Consider the following 22729-nt stretch of genomic DNA (forward strand, 5'->3'; position numbering starts at 1 on the left):
TCAGTCTTTCATCATTGAGTATAAAGTTAGCTGTGGGTTTTCATAAACGCCTTTTATTGTGTTGAGGAATTTCCCTTCTGTTCAGTTTTCTGAGTATTTTTATCATGAAAGGATGTTGGATTTTTGTCAAATTCTTTTTCTGTATCAATGAGATCATGTGATATTTTTTCCTCGTTCTATTAACGTGGTATATTATATTGATTGATTTTTTTTTTGTATGTTGAACCACCCTTGCATTCCAGGGATAAATCCCATGTGGTCATGACGTATAATCTTTTTATTATATTGCTGAATTCAGTTGGCTAGTATTTTGTTGAGGAATATCTTTTTTTAAAAAAGCAAAATCTCATTGATCTAAATTGTTCTTCTCGGTGTTAATTTGTACTCCTTTTGTTTGTTTTTTGTTTTGTTTTGGTTTTTTTTGGAGGAAGATTAGCTCTGAACTAATATCCGCTGCCAATCCTCCTCCTTTTTCTGAGGAAGACTGGCCCTGAGCTAACATCCCTGCCCATCTTCCTCTACTTTATATGTTGGATGCCTGCCACAGCGTGGCTTGATGAGTGGCGTGTAGATCTGCATCTGGGATCCAAACTGGCAAACCCCAGGCCACCGAAGCAGAACGTGCAAACTTAACTGCTGTGCCACTGGACCGGCCCCCCTTTTTTTCTTTTCTTCTCATTATTTACAATTAACCAAGTAAATATTTGGTTGTGTTTTCTTTACCTTTTTTCCTTTGTCTTTGTGAATGGATAGCTTCCAAACCCTATACAGATGATGGAATACTATAAATGGTGAATGTTATTCTTATTATCACTCCTTTCTATCTTGAGTTTTTCTAACATTATTGTTCATGAGAAATTTTAATAATGTTCATTCACAAGTGGTCTTTTCTTCCCCAAAGAAGAAAGGGAAATTGGGAAATAATGTTTCTTGACATTTCAACCTGGAGCACATGGAGAAGCCAGTGCCTCAGACACCTCCAGTGGAGAGCTTTCATGAGCTTTCATACACTTTTCATCACCCAAAGCTTTGTCAAATCCGTTGCTGTTTTAAAAGTCTCCATCCAGAAAAGGCTCTTTCTGAGGATGGCAAGACTTGGGAAAGAATAATTCTGTGATCTTGTCCTGTGGCCATAATATTTTCCAGTAATTGGGTCAAGGGAGTATAAATTATTCATGGAAACCAGAGAGTCAATATGGTAGACTGAGCTGATGCAGAGAGGACTTTTCCAAATGCATAGAAATGCTGGGTGAAATATGAACAAAGAAAGGCTTTCAATACATAATCAAGTTCAAAAGAAAGACAAGGAAACCTAGGTACCAGAAATGGAGAGACATCAAAGCCAGCAGGGTAAGAGGGACCTGAAGCTGAGGAGGCAGCACAGACTCATAAAAGCTCAGGGGTTGGGGCTGGCCCCGTGGCCGAGTGGTTAAGTTCGCGCGCTCCGCTGCAGGCGGCCCAGTGTTTCGTTGGTTCGAATCCTGGGCGCGGACATGGCACTGCTCGTCAGACCACGCTGAGGCAGCGTCCCACATACCACAACTAGAAGAACCCACAACGAAGAATATACAACTATGTACTGGGGGGCTTTGGGGAGAAAAAGGAAATAATAAAATCTTTAAAAAAAAAAAGCTCAGGGGTTGAAGGTTCGGGGGTTGGTGTAGGGAGAGGAGATAAAACCTCAGTCCCATGTGAGATAGAACAGAGCTCTATGCATAAAGCTGCAGATTTTGTAGGGCTGCTATTTTAGTAAAACAGAAACCAGAAAACTTTTACTCACTAGATTAACAAAACAGCAATGAGTCATTCTACATGCCCAGGCAAACAGGTGGAAAAAAGAATTATCCACTAGAAACTGGAAGCTGTGCTTATATATTTTATATAGATCCCATTTAGACTTATTCCCAATGCTACAGGAACACTAAGCTAAGATAATAATATAAAAATTGATGTAACCTGTAGGGCCCTGGCAGAGGCAAAAGGAAAATCATTTTGAAGAAAGATTCCACAACTAGAGCACACGTAGTAAATGAAGCACAATGAAGGAGACTCATTGAGTAGTACAGACATTTATTAGCTCCCCGAGAACTGAAGATGCAAGGAGGGTCTGAAAGTGTATAAAATACTGGTGAAAGAGGACACAGAAATCAAAAAGCAAAAGTTGGATAATATGTAGGAACAGGTAGATCTGGGAGAAAATAAAATATATAAACGAAAAAGGTAGTAATTTAAATTAAAACATATTGGTCAGTTTAAAAATAGTTTAGATAAAGCCAAAAGGAAATGGAAAATGTGGGGGAGATTTAGGGATGTGGAAGATAGAATTTTATATATACACACACACATATATATATGAAGCTTCTGGATATATAAAAACAGAGAATGAGGGAATTCAGAGTGTTTTCCACAAGTGAAGATAAAGAAGCCCTCAGGTTATTGTCGCTTTCCAGGTCTAAGCAGCTGGGCAGGATATAAAAATAAATCTACGCTTAGTCATACCAAGTGTAATGAAACTGCAGAGCACCAAAGACAAATGATTATTAAAGCAACCAGAATGAAGACAGATTAACTGCAAACAACTAGTCCTTTAAACGAGTAGACAATACAAAAGAAAATAAGAAGGGAGAAAAGGAGCAAAGGAAATGTATGATAAACTAGAAACAAAATAAATGACGTCACTTACACATATTTTAAAACAGATTATACATTGTGAATGCATATATATAGAACAAAGGTGTGAAATATGGACAGAAGATTATTTCTAACTTTATTATAGTAGAATGGAAATAAATGGGATGACAGAGGAATATAAGGGGCCTTTATGTTTGAGATGTGCTTATTTTGTCAAAATCAGAAGTAGTTCTCACAAGGGGGCCCACTCCTGACATTTGCAGGACTTGGTGCGGGACTACAAAGGGAGGCCACGTACCACATCTAAGCGTGTGCAAGTTATAAGACGAGCTGACAGACAGCTGCAAACCTGATAACACACCTGAATAAAGACGGCAGTCCTTGGTGATTCCCAGACCCCTCGGAGGGCCGGGCCAGGAGGCGGGTGCGTGGGGGAGAGGTAGCAGCCGTGCGCACCCCTTTCTTCCTGCCCAACCCCAGCTCCGTCCCACACTGGGAGGGGATTGGTGCGTGGTGTGTGGACATCCCAGTCCACATGTCCCATGCAAAAAAGCCACCCTTTGGCCACCCCCACAGGCTGAGGAATGTGGACATTAGCTATATGATCTACTTTTAGAGGGATGGAGCTGGTGAAGAGGTCGGGTTGGCCTTGGATGCTAGCTCAGGGGTCACTGAGAAGGGACTTCTAGGGTCCCAAATACCTAGGATTGGGGACAGGCGTGAGCTCTGGGTGGACAGGTCTCCTTGGCCCGTGGCCCACTCACCCTGTGGGAGGAAGGGTTATAGGACAGAATGGGTCCCCCTGCAGCATGGAGTCAAGAGTGGTGCTGTCGTTTGCTGATGCTGAGCAGGTTGTGGATATTTACTGTACGAGTTTCTGACTGTTTCTGTGTGCTTGGAACATTTCCTTATAGAAAAAGAAGAATGAGACAAGCATATGCCATTCCACAGGGGAATTAGGAACATCTGCCCAGCACAGAGGCGGGGGCAGGAGCACTGCGAGCAAGCACCCTGTGACCTTCTTATTTGGCACAGCTGAGTCTGCTTCCTCACCTGCCCAGCACCAGGAGCAGCTTCTGGAGCTGAGATGTTAGAGGGACCAGGGATGGCTGGAAGGGAGGAGGGATGTGATGGCAGAGCCTAGTCCTGTATCTGTCCCCTGGGTTCCCGGGGAGAGAGCACCTTCGCCACCCTTTACCACACCACATGGGCCCTGGCCGGGAAGGCTGCCAGGGAGCTGCAGCACCGCCCTCAGGGAGCCCCCTGTGCACACAGTGCCCTGAGCAAGGCCTCCTGGGCAGGAATCACGGCTGGGGCCGCGTCAGACAGGGAGCACGGCCCTTCATTACACACCCCACGTCCTGAAACCAGCCAGCACAGGGAGGTGCAGACTCAGCAGCAGCCACACGGAGGACAGCGCACTAGCTGGCTCACGGGCTCCCTCCTGGTTCGTCCGCTGTCCCTGAGGTCCGGGGCAGTTGCATAGCTGGGCCCGGTGAGATTAATTTGGCCCGTGGAAGAAAAAGCCATGAGAGGCAAGGAAAGCCAGTGTGAAGGGACAGAAAGAGTGTTTTTCCTCATCAGCCATCAAACATTTGCCAAGCTGAGCTAGCTGAGGCTCACCCTTAATTGCTGATGAATTAAACATTGTCCTTTCAACCAAGATAATCAGAAAATGCTTGCTTCTGGAAACCCAAATGCAAAATGAACTTAAGCTCATAGAACTGTTGAGAATGCCCAGGGCCCACTCCTCTCTCGAAGGCCCTTGGGGGAGCTGGTCAGGGGAACAGCCCCCTCAGGCTTGAGGCTCACAGGCCGATGCAGGGGAGGTGCTTTAGAGCTCAAGCAACCGCAGCTCCTTAACTTCTCTGCCATCAAGTTCCCACAAACGGTAGATTGGGGGTGTATTCATTTATTGGGGCTGCCACAGCAAAGGACTACAGCCTGGGGGGCTTAAACAACAGAAATTTATTTTCTCACAGTTCTGGAGGCTGCAAGTCCAGGATCAAGGTCCCAGCGGCTTGGGTTTCTTTTGAGGCTTCTATCCTTGGCTTATAGACGGTTGCAATCTTCCTTTGTCTTCACGTGGTCTTCCCTCTGTGTGTCTGTGTCCTAATCTCTCCTTATGAGGACCCCCGTCAGAGTGGATTAGGGCCCAGCCTGATGACGTCATTTTAACTTAATTACCTCTTTAAAGACCTTCTTCGATCACAGTCCCATTCTGAGGTACTGGGGGTTAGGACTTCAGCATATGAACCTTGAGGGGGCACACAATTCAGCTCATAACAGAGGGCACTGGCAGACTCCTGCACACCGGAAGTTTCTCTGGGGGCAAGCAGAGTGACATCCTGATGGGAAGAAATCAAAACACCTTGGCCCAGCAGGACCGTTTTCAAGCACCCCATTTTGGTTTATAGGAATAAACAGCAGCCGGCCTCCAGGATAGCTCCATATTACTTTACAGCAGGTGGGAACAATTTCAAGAAAAGCAGGAAGAGCTCCTAATCCTTGTGTTTTAGAAGAAAACTCACCTTGGTTTTCATCAGGGTTCCAAATAAGCATCAGGTTCTGCAGAAAAAAAGCCCGCCTCCTGCAGTGTGCTGAGCCTCCTGGGGAGGCTCTCGCCCGGGGACAGGCAGCTGCAGGCGGGAGTGAGGCTTTGAGACGTGTGGCGTGGAAACAGGTCCTTTCAGAAGTGCAGCGGGAGGCCGAGACCCGGTGTGAAAGGGCGCTTGTAGCGCGCTTCGGGGAGGGAGGGAAGGTGCCGTGTACAGGCGGCGGCACAGGGCGCCTTTCAGGAGCGCAGCAGTGCCCTCAAAGTGGCGAGATAGCGTCTCCTGTCAATAACAGGGCAGCTTGCGAAACTGGACGTTTTTCTGGATGAGAGGAAGCTCTTTCCCGTCTGTCTGTTTTCCTGTACAACCTGGAGTCGCTCAGCGAGTGTCTTTGCGCCGCGCCCTTGTGAACTAGACGCTGAGCGTGTTTGCTTTCCCGCAGGGTGAACGAGCGCGACCGCCTGATAAAGAGGCTCGGCAAGAGGACGCCCCCCACTCTCCTCCGGGGAGCCTCGCTGCAGCAGAGCGTCCCCCGTAAGTAGCCCGGCCGGCTGGGGATGGCCCCAGGGAGGCGGGAGCTGCAGGCGGGCGGCCGGGTGGGCTTCCCGCTGGGGAAGGAGACCGCCGAGCTGCCCCCACGGCTGCAAGTGGGATTCGATTATTTGGCCCGAGGCAAGTGCAGCCTGAATGTAGGCGATTCCCAGGGACCCAATCAAATGCCCGAATGACAAAATCCTTCAACTTAAAATCCTGATGTGGTTAAGATCCTTCTGCCAGCCTCCCAATAGCATTTTTTCTAAGGTTGAAATGATAGCACTTTAAACTGTTTCCCTCAAAGATATCAATACGTACTGCCTTATTTAATGTTAGCATATTAATTAAAACAATGACAATCACTGGGAAAAAAATCTCTGTGCTTTTCCCAGGAAGGGTGCCCTGTGTCTAGCACTGATGTCCCTCCTCTGAACACTAGGCCCAGGCCTGGTTTCTGCTGCAGGGGCCTGACTCACGCTGAGGTCTCCGGAGATGCACCCAAACCCAGAGAAGCGGGGAGCAGAAGGCCGTGAAAGGCAGATGGGGTGCTGGAGCTCTCGGGCGGCCTGTGGGCTTCCTGCGGCAATGCAGCTATTGGGCTCCCGGCTGAGGGGGTGGTCAGAGTGCAGGTGTCCTTCCCTGGGCTGCCTGCCTTCCCCAGGGCCCAGGCCTGTTGGCAGTCAGCAACTGCCTGCACTCCCTCTCTTACAGGCGCACACGCCGTCTCTTCAATCTATGTCCTGCATCCTGCTTTCCTTTCTCTCCCTGAGGAGTTGAGAAGGAAACAACTGGTAGACCGAGAACGGTTTAGGAAAAGTGAAAAATCATTGTATCCATAGTACATTGAAGGATCAATGTCAAGTTCAGTTGAACTCCACCTGTCAACGGATCTTCACAGACTTTCTCAATGGAGGGAGGAAAGGGGTGGAATATCATCGCCTTTCAGTAATCCACTCCCTCTCCTCCATCTCCCCCATGGAATAGCAACGTGGGAGAAAGGGGATGAGGCCAGCTCTGTGTGGAGCCCCACAGGCTTCATGTCCTTTTCCACTCCACTGTCCCAGGGGGCAGGTGATGTCAGCCCTGAGAGCGCCTGGCTGAGGCTCAGGCCGGTACAGGAACTGGCCCAGTGTGGCAGGGCGATCTGGATCATAGCCGTGGTCTCTCTGATCTGAGAGAGAGGTCAAGTCCAGAGGCTTGCTGCATTTTGTGGGCCCCCGCCTCAGGAGCCAGGCTTCTAGAGTCCTGACCCAGCTCTGCAACCTTTTATGACCTTGGGCAAGTTACTCTCTGTTTCTACATCTGTAAAATAGAGATGATATGTGAAGCTCCCTGGAGTTATCAGGGGGATTAAACGAGATCGCGTATATACAGTGCCTAGAATAGTTTCTGACAGTATAGAATCCAAGAATGTGAGGTATTACTATTACTATTATTATTCTGTCACCAGTTGAATAACTTTGGGCAGCTTACGTATTCTCTGAACTTCTGTTTTCTCCTCTGGGAAAAAGTAGAATCATAATAATATACATCTTACACAATCTTCGTGAGGCTCCACGATGATGTACATAAAGCCCCTTCTCTGTGCTGGTTCCCTATACCGAGATCAAAGACGGAGTGAGAACTTCTGCGGGAGGTCCATATAATGTCTTAAAACAACAGCTAAACATTTTTCTTAACTCTCAGTATTTTGAAGGACAAAAAAAATTCTAATGAGCAAGTACGAAAAATAAGAAAGCTTGTAAAATGACACCACATTTTAAAAATACTCAACGACTAGTAAGAACCTGATGGATACAAGAACGCTCTGTCCTTAGCAGCTGAGAAGGCTGTCAAGCAGTTCGAACTGCTCCTGGCCTTCTGAAACTTCTGCGTCATTGGTCTCCACCTTTACGTACGTCTCCTGGGTCTGCCCTTCAGCTATCTGGACCTCACTCTCCCCGGGAAACTAGAAGAAAAATGCTAACCTTGGTAGGACTTTTAGTTCCTTATGGGTGGGCCACCAACACACAGTATTTGTAACTGAGATCACCTTGTCCTACACAGTCGAATTTCTTCATCATCCCCATTTCTATTGCTGTGAGGAATACTTTTCCAGACAGGAAATGGCTACTTTCATTAGGATGTTATCAGAGCTCAGATTCAAAGGAATGCTACCTAAGGGGAGTTTTATTCCAAAATAATGAAAAAGCGACATGTTTTTATGGACTTCACCAAATGTTTTACCAGGAAAAGACACAATAACTGAGAAATTCACCTACCCTTCCATCTCCTTTCACCTGGTCCATTTTGTCCCCAGATTCTGGCTGTGGGTGGGTATTTAGGAAGCAGATACATCAGGAAGCCAGCCAGGGAAAGTTCATGAGTTGGGTCCATTGAGTGCTTTCTCTAGGCCCCCAACATTACTTTCTAGCTGTCAGGACTTCCTGAAAGATAAGTGACAGTGAGAAATGCTAAGAGCTGGGGGCTGCTTCTGAGCTCATTAGTTCAGTGCTCATTGGGCAGAAGCTGGTGACCTGATGGTGCATCTTTGTCAGTCTGAGGGGTGCGTGCTGGGCAGGTAGTGGAGGGTTAGGGTCCCTGTTGTCCTACTGAAACTTCTCCTGTTATGGCTCTCACTCTCACCAGGCCTGATTTCAACAAGGAAAATATTTTATTTGAACCAGGGAGACACCCCTGCCCCCAGGGTAACTATCAGGCCACCCTCCTTTTGTTCTTGAATTGCAGGGTCCACTTTAAGCCTCAGTTGAGGCTAAAAATGTCTACTTAAGAAAGTCTTAGTGCACAACATTTTGGAAGCATGATGGTAGATGCAGCCAATGGGAACTGAGGCGATACCCTTTGGTAGTGACCTCTGGGTGCCCTGCTTTCCCTGGGAGAAGAGATTTGCTATTGGTCCTCTCTGCCATCTCTTCTGATGGAAACGAGAAACCCTTCCCACCCAGAGTGACTGAGTAATCCCGCTGGAAGGCCCTTGCGCCAGTAAGACTAATGCAAGCAGAGGGTGCCATAAAGCTACAAGCTAAAACCCACTGCAGGTGGCTTCCCAGTAGGCACGGGCAGGAGATGGGTCAAAAACAAGATAAATCAAGGACAAGGCTTTTTCTCCTTCCCTTTGAACACAGGGTAGACAATTCTAAATGCTAAGGTACCTTTCCCAGAAGGATACTCCGAACAGTGTTTATTTTTATGTCTCAGCAAGTCCCGTCATTCCTTTCCCTTCACCTCCCCACCCAAAAAATACACCAAAAACCATAGGCAGCAAGTGTTCTATTTGGACAGATGGTTGATACAGGCTCCCTTTGCTGGCATGGAGATCGAGGCCTCTCTCGGCGGTGCCAGGTGTAAATTAGCCCTAAAGGAAGGAGAGACCCACAGAACTGGGTACCATAGCCAAGGGAAGGCCCCGGTGCCTGCAGAGAGAATTGGAGCTGTGAGAACCTGGCCCTCAGCTACTCCAGGCCGTTTATTTTACAGAAAAGTAAACCAAGAAGACCCAGAGATCTTAAAGAGCCTACGGTCCCATGGCCAAGTTACAGCCAAGCAAAGATTAGAATCGTCCCTCTTGCCCCGCGTGTCTCAGGCCCTTGGGACCCAGGATCCAAGATGAAAGCAGAGCAGGTGGGGAAAGGCATCTTCAGGGTGGAGAGGGCATCTGGCTGCCAGCAGAAGGCTCATGAAGAGCATTTACAAGGTGTTCCCATTACTTGGGGTCCGAGCCATTTCTGTCGGGTTGGGAAGCTGCACCTGCAGTGGCACAGATGCCCGCAGGGCCCTGGCGGGGCTGCCGTGCCAGCCGCACGTCAGATCCAAAGACAGCTGCTCCCTGACCCCCTCAGGAGAACAACAGGTGTTTACTAGGAACAGTGCCTGTAAAAGACCAGAGAACGAAAACTGTCCAAGCTGACCACAGTGCACAGCCTGTTCCAGGAGGAAGCAGTGTTATTTGCTAGATTTTGCTGTGAAACATCCCAAGGAAAGGCATCTTGTCTGGGGGTGCAGTAAAAACCTGCACAGAGCACCTTGTGCTGGACGGGGGCAGTGGCGCCCCTCGGAAGTAGACAACGAGGTCTCCTCGTCCCTGGTCATCTTGGATCAAGGAACTCAGCGAAAATCTAAAAGCTCTAAGGGGACCGGAGGTGAGCGGAGGCCTTTCCTCTTCTGACCCATGAAGCCTGCAAGGCCATGTGACATGGCATGGCCTGCTGTGTGGAGAAGCATGGGGCCGGCCGTGCTCGGTTCCTGCACCGCCACCCGCTCTCCACCCAGCCAGCTGGGGCTCACGCCGGCCTGGGGCTGGTCCCCCGTGGCGACCTCATAGTGGGATGTTTTGGTTTGCGGGTTTGGTCCTGTTGGAAACAGAGGTGAGAGAGTAGACAGAAGACTCCTCCGTGGTCATGCCTGCTGGCTTGTCCTGCTCTTCCCTCCCACTGCTGCCGCTGGCTCCCTGCCATCCAGCCATGTCCTCACTTGGCTCCCAGGCCACCTCTGCAGACAAGCCCCTGCCTCCCAGGGTGGCCCTCCTGAACCCTTGGGTTTTCTCAGGCAGTGGCTGAAAGACACGCTCCCTGGAAGTGCCGGGGAACCGGGCCAGGGACAGAGACTCTGGGTTTATGGGCAGACTCGGAGTGATTCACCCTGAGCATGTTGTCTTGAAGTCTCTTCCTCGTCTCCATCCCCACAAAGACCCTTAAACATTGCTATGGTGTGTCTTTCTACTCCAGAAACTTTCCTTTTTAACCCAAATGTCTGAGCAAAATAATTAATGATCCAGAAGATACATGGACACAATTTCTGATTTTTTCTCTCCTTTAAAGAAGATAACAATGAATTAACAGCTCCATTGATAAATCAAAAAAAAAAAGTATGTATGGATGGAAGTCACAATTATCAGGCTTTTTAGTGTGTTGTTTTTTGGTCAGAATGTCTAACCCAGCCATGGGACTTTTCCAAACCCCCCACCCAGAAGGGTCAGCCGACAGAGAGGGAGTTTTGTAAATGTCCATTCTGGAGGAAGGACTAGTTAGGAAGGAAAACCTACTTGGGCTTATGAATGCTAAACCTGTTTCAGAACCGGAGATGCAGGAGAGCGCGGGCCCTGCCTGGCTTTGGCTCCTAGCTCTGCCGCTCACTAAGTGTGCAGCCTTGGGCAAGTCCTGAAATCACCCTGGGCCCCAGGTTCCCCATCTGTGAAACGGGAAGAATACAGTCACCTATCTCATAGGGCTGTTGGGAAGAACAAATGAGCTGATTGTGCATAGTACATAAGCAGCGCCTGATACGCATAGTGTTAAATAACTGTTGGCTGCTGTCATTATTATCATTATTATTATTATTGGAACTGATTGTAAAAACCAGTCTTTCTGTGGCCACGGGGCCAATCACTAAATTTCTCTTGACTTTATCTTGTGATCTTTTTCTTTATTTACACAAAAATAAACCCAATGTAATTTCTTATTACTAGTCCAAATCAGTCCAATTTAAACACAGGAATGCTCTGAGCATCAGATGCACTTTGCCAGCCTGTACTGTCAGCATCGTGTGTGTTTCCCTCAGCATGTTTACAGCTTCATAAATTACCCGGCTGGTTGCAGCTTCAGGCAGATCGGGACATTTCCGGAGCAGAACATCTTGCCTTTCCTCTTGATTGGTGGTGGGAAAGTGCAGACATGGACCAGTGATGCACTGTTTATGCTTCCCAGGCTGAGCTCAGCTTCAGCCCACTAGAATAGGAGGCCACCCCTCTGAGCCATTCCCATCCCAGCATCAGCAGCCAGAACCACTCGGACCTGCCTGTCAGGCTGCATCTTGGCTCCACACCCCCACTTTGCCCTCATTCTCCCTCAAGGTCACAGGTCTCTTTGTCTCAGGCCTCCACCTACCTGAGGCTAATGAACCCGGCCTGTCCAAGCTCAGCTACAGTCTTCCCAAAAAAAGCAGCTGCTTCTGTGCCTAGTATGCTTCCCCGATTCGCCTCTTAACCAGTTCCTTCTGTGTACTTCTCTTGCAGATGGGTATGCCTTCTCTCAAGAAGAGCATGGAGCTGTTACTCAGGAAGAAATAGTCCGTGCTTATGACACTACCAAAATGAAATCGAGGAAGAAATAAGACGTGAATTTTCTTGATTGATCCTAGGAAAGAGATGTGGTTTGTTGCACCCAGTGTTAACACATCTTTTTTGGGAACGGACTGGTGTCAGCAGCCAAAACACCAGAAAACACATTTCTGTGGCCTTAGCCAACAGTTTGTTAGTTATATATTCCCTCGCAACCTGGAGTATACACCGCAGGGGAAGCCATTTTTTTCCTTCCAGTTTGTCTGCAGTGCTTGGCCTAACTTTTGTTTACGTTGTTATGAAGCATTCAACTGTGCTCTGTGAGGTGTGAAATTAAAAACATTATGTTTCTCCAATATTTAAACATCAGTACTAGTTGTTCTGGGAGAAAGGTAAAAGAGTTTTATGTTGCGTGAGAAATCCATCTCACAGAATCGGCGAGGGGGCACACAGCTTCCTGTTTTGTTAACGCACACAGTTAAGTCCACCGGGCAGCATGTAAACTTCACTCTAGGCAGGTTGCTGCCTGGCTTTGATTCCTATTTTGTTTGTATGAAGTTGGCATAAACTTCTTAATTGTGATGAAATCACAAAAATATATATCTGGGAGTAAACCTAAGAACGTTTATTTCAACCTCTTAGCCGCATTCCCAGCAGGGCAAACCAATTGGTATTCCAACAGAGTTTTCCCCACCCTTCCTGGGTTTCCTTCTGGCCTGTCCTCCCGTTGCTGCCCAGGCATCTCTCGTGCTCAGATCTCATGCATGGCTGGCCACTGGGCTCAGTGCATGGCAGCTGCGGGGCAACGACCCAGATCTGCATTCTTCCTTGTTCTACGGCAGTTTTAGATATGGATGCAAAATCCCTTCTTCCACTGCCCTTTTCCTGCTATAACTAAAGAAAAGAAACATAGCTGTTCTGCATATATTCTAAATGTTTATCTGCCTCTTTCTGACAACATAGAAGCCTGAGGGTGAGGGTGGTGCTAGAACCGCTTGGCACTCCCTGCCCTGGTCAGGCCCTTGATGCTCATTTCCCAGCCTCCAGACCACTGGACCTTTGGCATTTGTACAAATTAGAACTCACGCTTGTTTTCTTGAGAGTTACATTTTGGGTTTTCACTATTGGGAAACAAATTAATTTCTAGCATGTCTCCCCAGCGCAGGAAAACACCTGTCACTCTGTAGCTCTAGAATCAGAGGATGAGTGACCCAGATGGGAGCATAAGGGACAGTGCGGGCGGTGATTGAAGAAGGCCATCAAAGTGGAAAGTGAGAACGACACAGAGACCCTGGGAGGAGGACGTAGAGGACATTTCCAGCCAAATCTCCTCAGTAGAAATTCTGAAATCAAACCCTGAAGCCCAGACAGTTTAAACTGAAAAGAATTCCAAACATTTCAGGGAACAGCCCTTTTTATATTGACAAGATTTCCTTCCTCCTCGTCCGGGTAGAGTTAGATCCAGGCACCTCTCTGAATGTGAAGTGTCCTGAATCAGAGACAAAGAAGGGAAGTGCTGAGTCCTGACTTTCCAAACTGAAGAGTCCCCAGTCTCAGTCTGGACAGAACCTGGAGCCTTGAATAAGCTACCAGCCTGGAGGCACGTTCTCTCTTCTCTGCTTCAGTTGCCAAACCCAATTTTTGGGTGGCTTAACGTAAATATATTTGGGCAGCTGTTGCTGGTTAAAATGGCATAATTCCTTTGGGGATGGCTGTGCTAAATTAGGAAATAAAACAATAGTGCCCTTGGCTTCCTAACTCTATTTTCAGAACATCCACACCTTACTGGGTGTTGAAATAATTTAGAGTATGATTTGCATAGACTAAGGAAATTAATCCCTCACTTATGAGGTAACGGGGATCCAGAGAGGGCTGGAGGGGAAGCAGAACAATGCAGTTAACAGGTGAGGCTCTGAAAACCCGCCACTCCCTCCTCCTCAAGGTGATAAAATGTTTTTAAATACTAGAGCACCCAGCAAGGGGAATCACGGAAGGACCGCCGTGCAGGAACCAACAACAAAAATGTGCCTGGAATTAACACAGCAAACCAAGGTGTGTGTCTTTATTGCACGCCACGAAAGACAAGGGCCTAAATACAGAGGAGAGAGGAAAATTAAACACAGAGTTGAACTGTTAGGCCTTCTGACTATTTGGTTTCATTTGGGAACTAAGCCTGTTTGGAAAGAGGGAATTCAAACTCGATTCTTTCTCAAACAGCTCTTTCCTGAAGCCTTCCGAGTCAGATTTATGAATTACAGTGTGTGTTTCTGTTTTGGGCTTTTTCTTTTATATTTTACGTTAGAATACAGTTCAGATTTGAGATTTAAGTATATTTTCCAATTCTTTTGAGAAGTAGACTAAACATTCTTTGCAATAATGAAATATGCCCACAGAAGAAAACATTCGAAGGATGCCTTTCTATTTATTCTCTCGTGCTATTAAGCTATCTTGTAGCCAGTGACTAAATGGGGTTTCTAGGAGGAGCAGCTGTCACTCCGTGTGATGTATAATATTTAGCCGGCGCTGACTCAGGGGCTGTGTCAGTTGTCCTATCTTTAAATTGAGGTCAGAGTGTCACACACAACCCCTCCCCAGGGACCAGCGGGGACTGGACTAAGTTGCATACTCTAGCTGTCAGCTCAGTGGAAATGCCACATGGGACTTGTCATTCTGCCACACAGTAAGTGACTCACAGGCTGGCAGGTCATACTCGGTTAGTGCTCTAGCGCCTAACTTTGGGCTAAAGTGGCAGAATCCACCCAGGCTGGCCTTGGTCCAGTGTCGCCCGACTTTGGTTTGAGTTTATGTCCCGTCCTGGCTGACTCTGCAAAAGGAAAAGACCAGCCGTTCTGTGAACTCTGTTCTGAGTTCGGCCACACGCCCACACGAGTCAGTAAGGACGGCGATGGAAAGTGCACATTGAAAAGGGAAGGTGGGGGAAGAGAACAAACCAGCTTGGCTGGTTTCTGCTTGGCTGTCCGGATTAGCATTGCATTGTTGATCAGAATGGGCTTTGTAATAATTTGGGGTGTAGCTCATGTGTCAATCCTGTCTCTTTGCAGAATATTCCGGGCTTCTTGGCCAGTGTTACACCTCCCATCTCCCAACACACGTCCACACATGTGATAACCTTTTCTGACTCAGTATAGCATACAAAACCTGTGCTTTAGACAAAGGAGATGCTGTTTCTTTAACACTCATGGAGTAATATCCTAATACGTGAGCCTGGGTTTCAGCAGAGCGTGGCTGAGAACTCTGTTGATGTTTTCTTTTCCTTGATAAGGCTTCAGGTCTTGCTGTAGGGAGCTGAGAGTGAAAATCAGTAATAGCTTGTCAAGAAGCAGTGAGTAATGAAAACAAAGTGAGTATAGGTAACTAATGTCTGAAAATACAGATGGACCTATATATATTACAGGCTTTAAGGTTGAATTTTTTAAAAAGAAAGCCATAGTCTATAATCTCCATTTGTTCTAACAATGACCCTTTATCTTATTTTTTTGAACCATAAAGAAGAGACATCTATCATATTCCTGCTCCTAGGGATTTATGTCTTAAACCACAAGTTGAATAGAATGTTTGCAAAACTCTGCTATAGGATAAGGTAGTCTTTAGTTCTCAACATGCACACGCTTCAGCCAGGGTTTGAATTACTGCCCAGGGTCTTTGTCCCAAAGTAATTCAAGGCGTGATTTAGCTTCAGCATTTGAAATGTAGCCTTCATCTCCTGGGATCCATAAAAAATGTGAACAGGGAAACTGTGGTTAAGCAAAGCCTGAAATAATAACTTGGCAAAGAAAGGAGTTTATCAGGTCAAGTTAAAGGATGGCATCCCCCATCATAGTCATTGCTTTCTTCACTCAGGGGCTTAAACTAGCAAATATAATAGTGATGGAGATAGTGAAAATAAAGCCGCCCCCCCCCACCCCCCAAAGAAGGCATACATCAGTTGGCTTTGCTGCTGGTTCCTCATTGGCTCGGGGCAGTTGTTTGTCTCAGTCTAGCCTTGGGGGAGATTACTGAGCCTCACACTAGCCATTTTTCCATCTTGAAGGGCAAAGAGGACAATTAGAAGGGTTTCCGATGGGTCAGAGAGGTGAGGGCTCACGATCCCCCATAATAACATATTAATAAGTATTCCTGCAAGGAGTGGATCTGGAATACTCTACTTAATGTGTTGTACTCTTCATTTGTTTTTCTCTCAGCCTCCCATATTGTCCAACAGTACGCATTTTCATTCCCTTTTACCTAACAAGAGCTTCATTTAATGCCAAACCTCCAACTAGTCTTCTGTTTAAAGCTCGCTCTCAGTTGGGTGTGAGGGGTTCGTGAATGGGGCGTGTGAGCTCGAGTGGGAAGAAAAGGCTTCTGAGCCAACAGAAGTCTAAGTGGCCAGCAGTTGCAAAACAAATGGGAACAGAAAAGACTGGGCACACTCACCTATCACCCCACCCCGAGCCTAATCCATAGCTGTTAACTCTGACAGGCACCTCTGCTCCCTGCTGAGGGGACACAGAAGACTGATTTTCTCTGCCCCAGGCTGGCCCGTTTTCAGGTAACAATCTCTTGCCCTCGTTGCCTTAGAGATATCTCCTCTGCTCTTTCTCCCAGGCATCAGACCAAGAAAAACATGCTCCACAGATTAGCCCTGACCTGGCTAAAGAAAGAAAGGAGACCTGTTCGCTTTAAAAGTCAGGAACAAAGTGTCAGGTGGCTTTGATTTATGGCAGAAATAGGAAGAAGAAAGTTGAAGTAATAGCACTATCCAAATAATCCCGCCCAGGAACCCCAGGGGTCAAGAGAGCTTATCAAGAGCCGCTTAGAGGCCAGCTCCTCAGTACGGAAGAGAAAGGGCCAGAAAGAGGGAGAAAGCCAAAGATTAGGATGCGAACCACTTCCAATGGGCTTGGGTTTAGCGGTATTCTAAAGACAGCTTGGAATGCAGCTGCAGGTGGATCAATAAACACCAGCAAAAAAACTGGGGGAAAAAAAAGAGTTTCTCCCCTTCCAACAAGATCCCCACACAAGGAAATACTTTTCTGGTTTTTCATGAATAAAATCAGTGCCAGTGCTGACGCTTCCTCCACCCTCCCTCCCCCGTTGCCGGTGGCCGCTGGATTCAGGAGTGTGCCGTGCTGCTGCCCTCACAGCCTCCCCCTGAAGGGCAGTGCAGGCAGCTGCAGCCGGCAAGCAGGGGTGCGGCCCGCAGGGCCAGCGGGAGCAGCAGGTCTGCAGCCTCTGTGGGTCATCCTTCCTGCAGGTCACTGGATTGCTGTTTGAAGGCAACATCTTTGTGGTGTGTTTCTCGTGCAAGCAAAGCCCACCGCTCTCCTGTCTGCTGTCACATCTATGCTCAGATTGCTTAAACATTGTTTGCGACAGGGAGGTTTAATCTGGTTATGCAGAGACACGGGCTATGGGGGCACGTTTAATTGGCTCCCAGCAGAGCAGCGAGTGCTACGGAGTGTGGGGTTTTGTTCCCTCCCCCTAGAAGTGTTACCATTTTCATGTCCTATTAATGTCCTCTGGTTGTTAACTTACAGCAGCACATTATAGTGGAGCTGGGTTCCCTCCTGGAGTGAATACAAATGAAGGACATTTACTTGTATTTTTAGAGGTTTTGAAAAATGTAGTGATTTGTGGCTTTGATCAATCCTGTTGACTGGTGTATGTCTGCACAAACCTGTTTCAAATAAATCTTTTGTTAAAGTAAATGATGGACCGTGTTTTATTCTGGAATTTTCTTTTCCACTAATAAGCAGTCCCTGCCATAGGGACTTCGGACTGTAACACAGAGGCTTCATCACCAGGGATAGACTGTAGATACATGCTCTGCCTCCAGAGCTGACGGCCTGGACACACCGTTAAATGGCAGGAGCGCAGGAGAATCTGAATTGCAGATTAACAGGAGCTGAATGTGCTGCGAGGCCAGGCCCCCTTTACGAGAGCGGGGATCCGCGAGGCCACACTGAGTGTGGATTGATGATGCAAAGGAAAAAATTGTGCAGAGGGCTTCTTCTCTCAATTACTTTACTCCCTTTTTTTAATCTCAGTTTCCCTGCAAACTGAGACCTGGGAAGTTCAAATTCTATTGTCAAGCATGAAATCATGACATGGTTATTGATCGGGTTCAGAACAGGCCACCCCAAAATATGCCACTTTGGCATCTTGATAATTTTGAGCTGAAAGCACTTGAGAAACGGCAGGTGCGGAAGGGCTCTGTCCTCCACCTTCTGCCTAAAAGCAGGTCCTGACATCTCCCCTGAGACAGTGCCCTCCCTGCGCCTGCAGAGGCGAACATTCTTATCGCCAGACGGAGTCGACGCTGGAATGGCCATGCACAAACCTACCTCCTGAAATCACCTGATCTTCCGTTAGTCTCCCCATATATTTCCTGGTCACTGTCCCACAGTTTGCTGCCACTAGCCCAAGCCCCTTTTTCTCGTCACATACCCAAAATTTATCTTTCTTCGTGTAAAAAGGTATATAAGCTTTTGGGCCTAACGGCTTCTTGGGGTCTCCCTTTTCCTTCTGAAGACTCCCATGGACACATAAAAATGTTAAACAACTTTGTATTTTGACTCCTGTCGATATGCCTTATGTCGGTTAAATTCTTAGGCCGGGGGCCGCCCTGGGGCCGAGTGGTTAAGTTTGCGCGCTCCGCTTTGGTGGCCCAGGGTTTCGCCGGTTCGGATCCTGGGAGCAGACATGGCACCGCTCATCAGGCCACGCTCAGGCGGCGTCCCACATGGCACAACTAGAAGGACCCACAATTCAAAAATTACACAACTATGTACCCGGGGCTTTGGGGAGAAAAAGGAAAATAAAATCTTAAAAAAGAAAAAAAAATCCTTAGGCCAGCCACAGAACCTGAGAGAGCAGAAGGAGGCTTTTCCTCCCTATGTTGTGTTGAAGATGCCCATGCCCTGTAAGTACAATACGCTGCATCCAGATAAACGTCCACGGCCTTGAGCTTCCCTGGGATGCACAGTTCGCCTGCGGAGGCCACACTGAGCCTGTGTAAGGTGGGAGCGGGAGGGGCCAGGTGTCAGCCTTGGAAGCATCGAGGCAGGGCACCCTCACTGGACACCAGCCTCGGGCTCTGGGTCTAGGCTTCACCAGCATGCGGCGAGGCAGAACCTGGAGGTGGAGGACAGAAAGGAGAGAGAGCCTGCTGGAGACGGTTCCCCGCAGAGGCTTGAGTCTGGAACCCAAGAAAACTCATGATTTCCCCCTTTAAACTGACCACACTTTCCTTCAGTTGACTCTGCTTGCTCCAGGTAGTCCGCGACGCGTTTGAAGTGGGCCTGCTCAGGGCACTCCTGACTGTGGAGGCCACATCCCAGGCATGAGCGGGGATAGGAGGCGGGCCTCCCTTCCAGGCAGAGTTCTGCAGCTCAGGGAGGAGCAGGAAGGCCCTCTTTCTCCTGTTCTCCATAAGCTGGGCCTTCTTCTATTTTTGGAATTGTGCAAAACCGAAAATCATTTCAGACAATCAACAGGCAAGTGCTGTATTCCAACTGTCGCCATTTCTTGGTCGTGTCTACAAAATCTGCCTTTGCTGCTACAGGGCTGTTTCTGAAATGTCATCCTTCACTTGTGCTCACCAGTGAGCCATCCAGAGGCCGTTAGCCACTGAAGACTTAGCAGCTGAAGACAGTTGGAAGACCCTACATTCCGGCCGAAAGCAATATTCTTTAGAGTAGTTTCCTCTCCAAAGAGGTCTCAAGATACTTTGAAAAATCATTCAGATTCTGCTATTTATTTTCAAAATGTTGCTATAAGAGACATAGATAGGGCTGGCCTGGTTGCGCAGTGGTTAAGTTCGCATGTTCCGCTTCTCGGCGGCCCGGGGTTCACCGGTTCGGATCCCGGGTGCGGACATGGCACCACTTGGCACACCATGCTGAGGTAGGCATCCCACGTATAAAGTAGAGGAAGATGGGCATGGATGTTAGCTCAGGGCCAGGCTTCCTCAGCAAAAAAGAGGAGGATTGTCAGTAGTTAGCTCAGGGCTAAATCTTCCTCAAAAAAAAAAAACAAAAAAACAGAGACATAGATAAAGTGAGGGATTGAAATGTATATCAAGGCAACAGGGCGCATGACAGGAGCCTGCTGCTGCCCAAATGCTGTTCCACATTTGAATCTTTCAAGGGAACTTTCCAGCAATTGTTGAAACATCAAGCAGTCGTAACAGGGACTTCATCTTTCCCCAAAGGAGGACCAAATAAGATCCCTCCACTTACCCAAGCAAAGCACCAAACACAGTCCAGCTCACAGGCATCAAGCTTTCATTAATTTAAAGTAGGTCACGCACATAAATAAAATGACTTAGAATTCCTGAGGGTTGGCCACAGAGCTCGGCCCTCAGCTGTTGGTCTCCTTTGCGCGAACTGGCCTTGACTTGGGCTTCCAGAGCAATGGATGCTTAGAGAAGGGAGCACGGGCTATCCTCAGAGCCACTGCCCTGGCTACGCCTAGAACTGGAAGGGGCGGTCGCAGCAGTTTCTGTGGAATTGTTATTAGAGTTGTTTGCGAAGTTTAAAGCTCCCTGCACACTCTCCCCTCCTCTAAAGAACATGTGCTTTGATTTGAAATATTCTAAATTAATTGCCAAGAAACTCTTCCTGATTCTCCCCCAACTTTGAAAACAGTGGTTGTGCCTACATTCAGTGTTGTTTGATTGAAAGCTCTTCTGCCGACTTCACACATCTTGCCCGTGGCTGAGGGCACAGGTGATTGTCACCATTGTTTTCCAAAAGGCCTGGAATGAAGTAGCTGCTGTGAGCCGAAACAGAACACCCTTTAGCCACAAACAAAGCAGCTAAAGTCACTTTTTCTCCTTCCCAGTGTCCTTAAGAGAAGCTGTCTGCAAATTACTGACAAAGATGGCTGCAGGAAAAGTCCTTGAATTTGTTTCAATATTACATTTAAAATTGGATGAGGGTGGGGGGTGTGATGGTGGAGGAGACTCATTCGTCCAGAAAAGAAACCACCTCCAAGCAAATTTATTTAATACTTTAGCTGAAAAACGTTTTAATGGAATCCCACTTTCCAATTTATTTGGTGAAACGCCCCAGTGGGCTTGCAGTGGAGGGAGCTGGGAGCGAGGGTGCTCCACGGGACCACGTGCCCTAGTGCGTGAGGGAGACCATGCAAATGGCACGCTGCTTTCGAAACTGTGTGTGCATTAGCGTACACACACACACACACACACAGATGTAATAGTTCTGTGGGAGAGGAGGAAGTAGACACAAGTGTATACGAATACAGAAGAAAAGAATTCTTCTTAACCTTGAGAATTTGGCAAAGCAGCTCTGACAATGCCATGGTAGGTATGGAAGGGCTTAATTCATCTCTTATTTTTGGAGACAAGAGAAAACCCACTTCTGTCAACTGTCTGTGCTAAAGGGAAAATGCTTCAGGGCCCGTTCACTCCCTGCGGACCAGACAGCCAAATGTTTGCCCGAGAAGCCGGGGCCTTTCTGCTAAGACTGCTGAGGCCCCTGCTCCACGGGAAAGGCCTCAGCTGCAGGCAGAGGCGGAGAGCACTGGGCCTTGCAGTTTCCGTGAGCCCCTGTGCTGGCGGCACCCAAGACTTGCTAATGCTCTTGAACCCTGCCCGTCCTGGGGAGCTTCAGCTTGGAGGGCTATCATACACCCTTCCTCACTGCTCTTTGGCGTACAAGCTGTCTTCCGGGCACTGGAGACGTAGTGGTGAACCAACAGAGTTCCCCTCCTCTAGTGGCAGAGACACAATAAACAAAAGAATATACAATCTAATACCAGGTCCTGCAGCATAGATGGTGTCTGAGTCAACTTGGGCTGCTATAACAAAAATACCATCGACTGAGTGACATAATCAACAAACATTTATTTCTCACCATCTGGAGACTGGAAGTCCACGATGCAGATTTGGTATCTGGCGAGAGCCTGCTTCCTAGTTCACGGACAGCTGTCCTCATGTGGCAGAAGGGTCAAGGGAGCTCTCTGGGGTCTCTTTTATGAGGGCACTAATCCCATTCATAAGGGCTCCACTCTCATGACCTAATCGCTTCCCAAAGGCCCCACCTCCTAATGCCATCCCGTTGAGAGAGTTAGCAGTTCAGCATATGCATTTGGGGGACACAAAGATTCAGTCTATAGCAGATGTCACTGCCCTTAGATGCAGGCTCCATGGCCTGACACCAGACTATATTAGGCGGCTGCCCAGGGCATGGTTTAGTCTTACTCAACAAATGCTGTTGTCCTTCTCTTGTCAAACAAGCTCCTTGTGAAACTTCCCTGTGACTTGACTTGTCCCTGTTGGCCACACAAATAAGTGAGCAGGGGAGGGGGACAACAATGTCCTCTTTTCTTTCATACCTAATGGTGGTCTCTCTGCTTATCGAAGAGAATCTCTACTTCAGCTAGACCCCGGGTCCATTAACACCCCAGCCTCTCCTCCCTACCCACCCTCTGCTCACTCTCCCTTCTCCTCCCTGATGGCTTAAATCTTTGCTATCCTTAGAGGCTTGGTTCTAGTCAGCCTCTTCCAGGAATCCCTCTCAGACGACGGTGCTCCTGTCTCTGCACCTGCAGCTTCTGGGCATTCCAGGCCTGCACTTTATCATAGCACGCATTCTACACGTGTGAGCCTTGTCTTTCCAAGAAGATTATAAACTTCCCCACAAGGCCCATGTCACCACACGTGCACACTACAGATTGTGCAATGGGGTGAACACGGACACAGAAGCAAAGCACTAGGCTTCAGAAATTCGGCCACTTTTAGCCTCATGAACTTGGAGAAGTCATTTAACTCCTCTGCACCTCAATTTCTTCACCTACAGAGCTGAGAATATACCTTCCCTCCCTCCTCCCGGGCCATGGTGAGCAGGTGCATCCACACTGGCACAACTCGACGGCTTGCTAAAATACTGAAATACTTCCATACCAGTTGATAAATAGCCACTTCCCC

The 22729-nt window shown here is 47.8% G+C and overlaps 1 protein-coding gene across 11 annotated transcripts in view; it reads left to right on the forward strand.

Moving 5' to 3' along the window:
- ATP8A2 (ATPase phospholipid transporting 8A2) overlaps positions 1–17486 on the forward strand; it is a 591936-nt gene extending 574450 nt beyond the window's left edge. For all 11 annotated transcript variants that reach the window (XM_070578675.1, XM_070578681.1, XM_070578680.1 and 8 more), the window contains 2 exons: positions 5629–5720; positions 11731–17486. In XM_070578675.1, coding sequence (XP_070434776.1) covers positions 5629–5720; positions 11731–11828 — 190 coding nt within the window. In that variant the 3' untranslated portion in view covers positions 11829–17486. The remainder of the gene's footprint in view (positions 1–5628; positions 5721–11730) is intronic.
- The last annotated feature ends 5243 nt before the right edge of the window (positions 17487–22729 follow it).

The sequence above is a fragment of the Equus przewalskii genome, chromosome 16, assembly GCF_037783145.1.
Source record: "Equus przewalskii isolate Varuska chromosome 16, EquPr2, whole genome shotgun sequence".
Taxonomy (NCBI): Eukaryota; Metazoa; Chordata; class Mammalia; order Perissodactyla; family Equidae; genus Equus; species Equus przewalskii.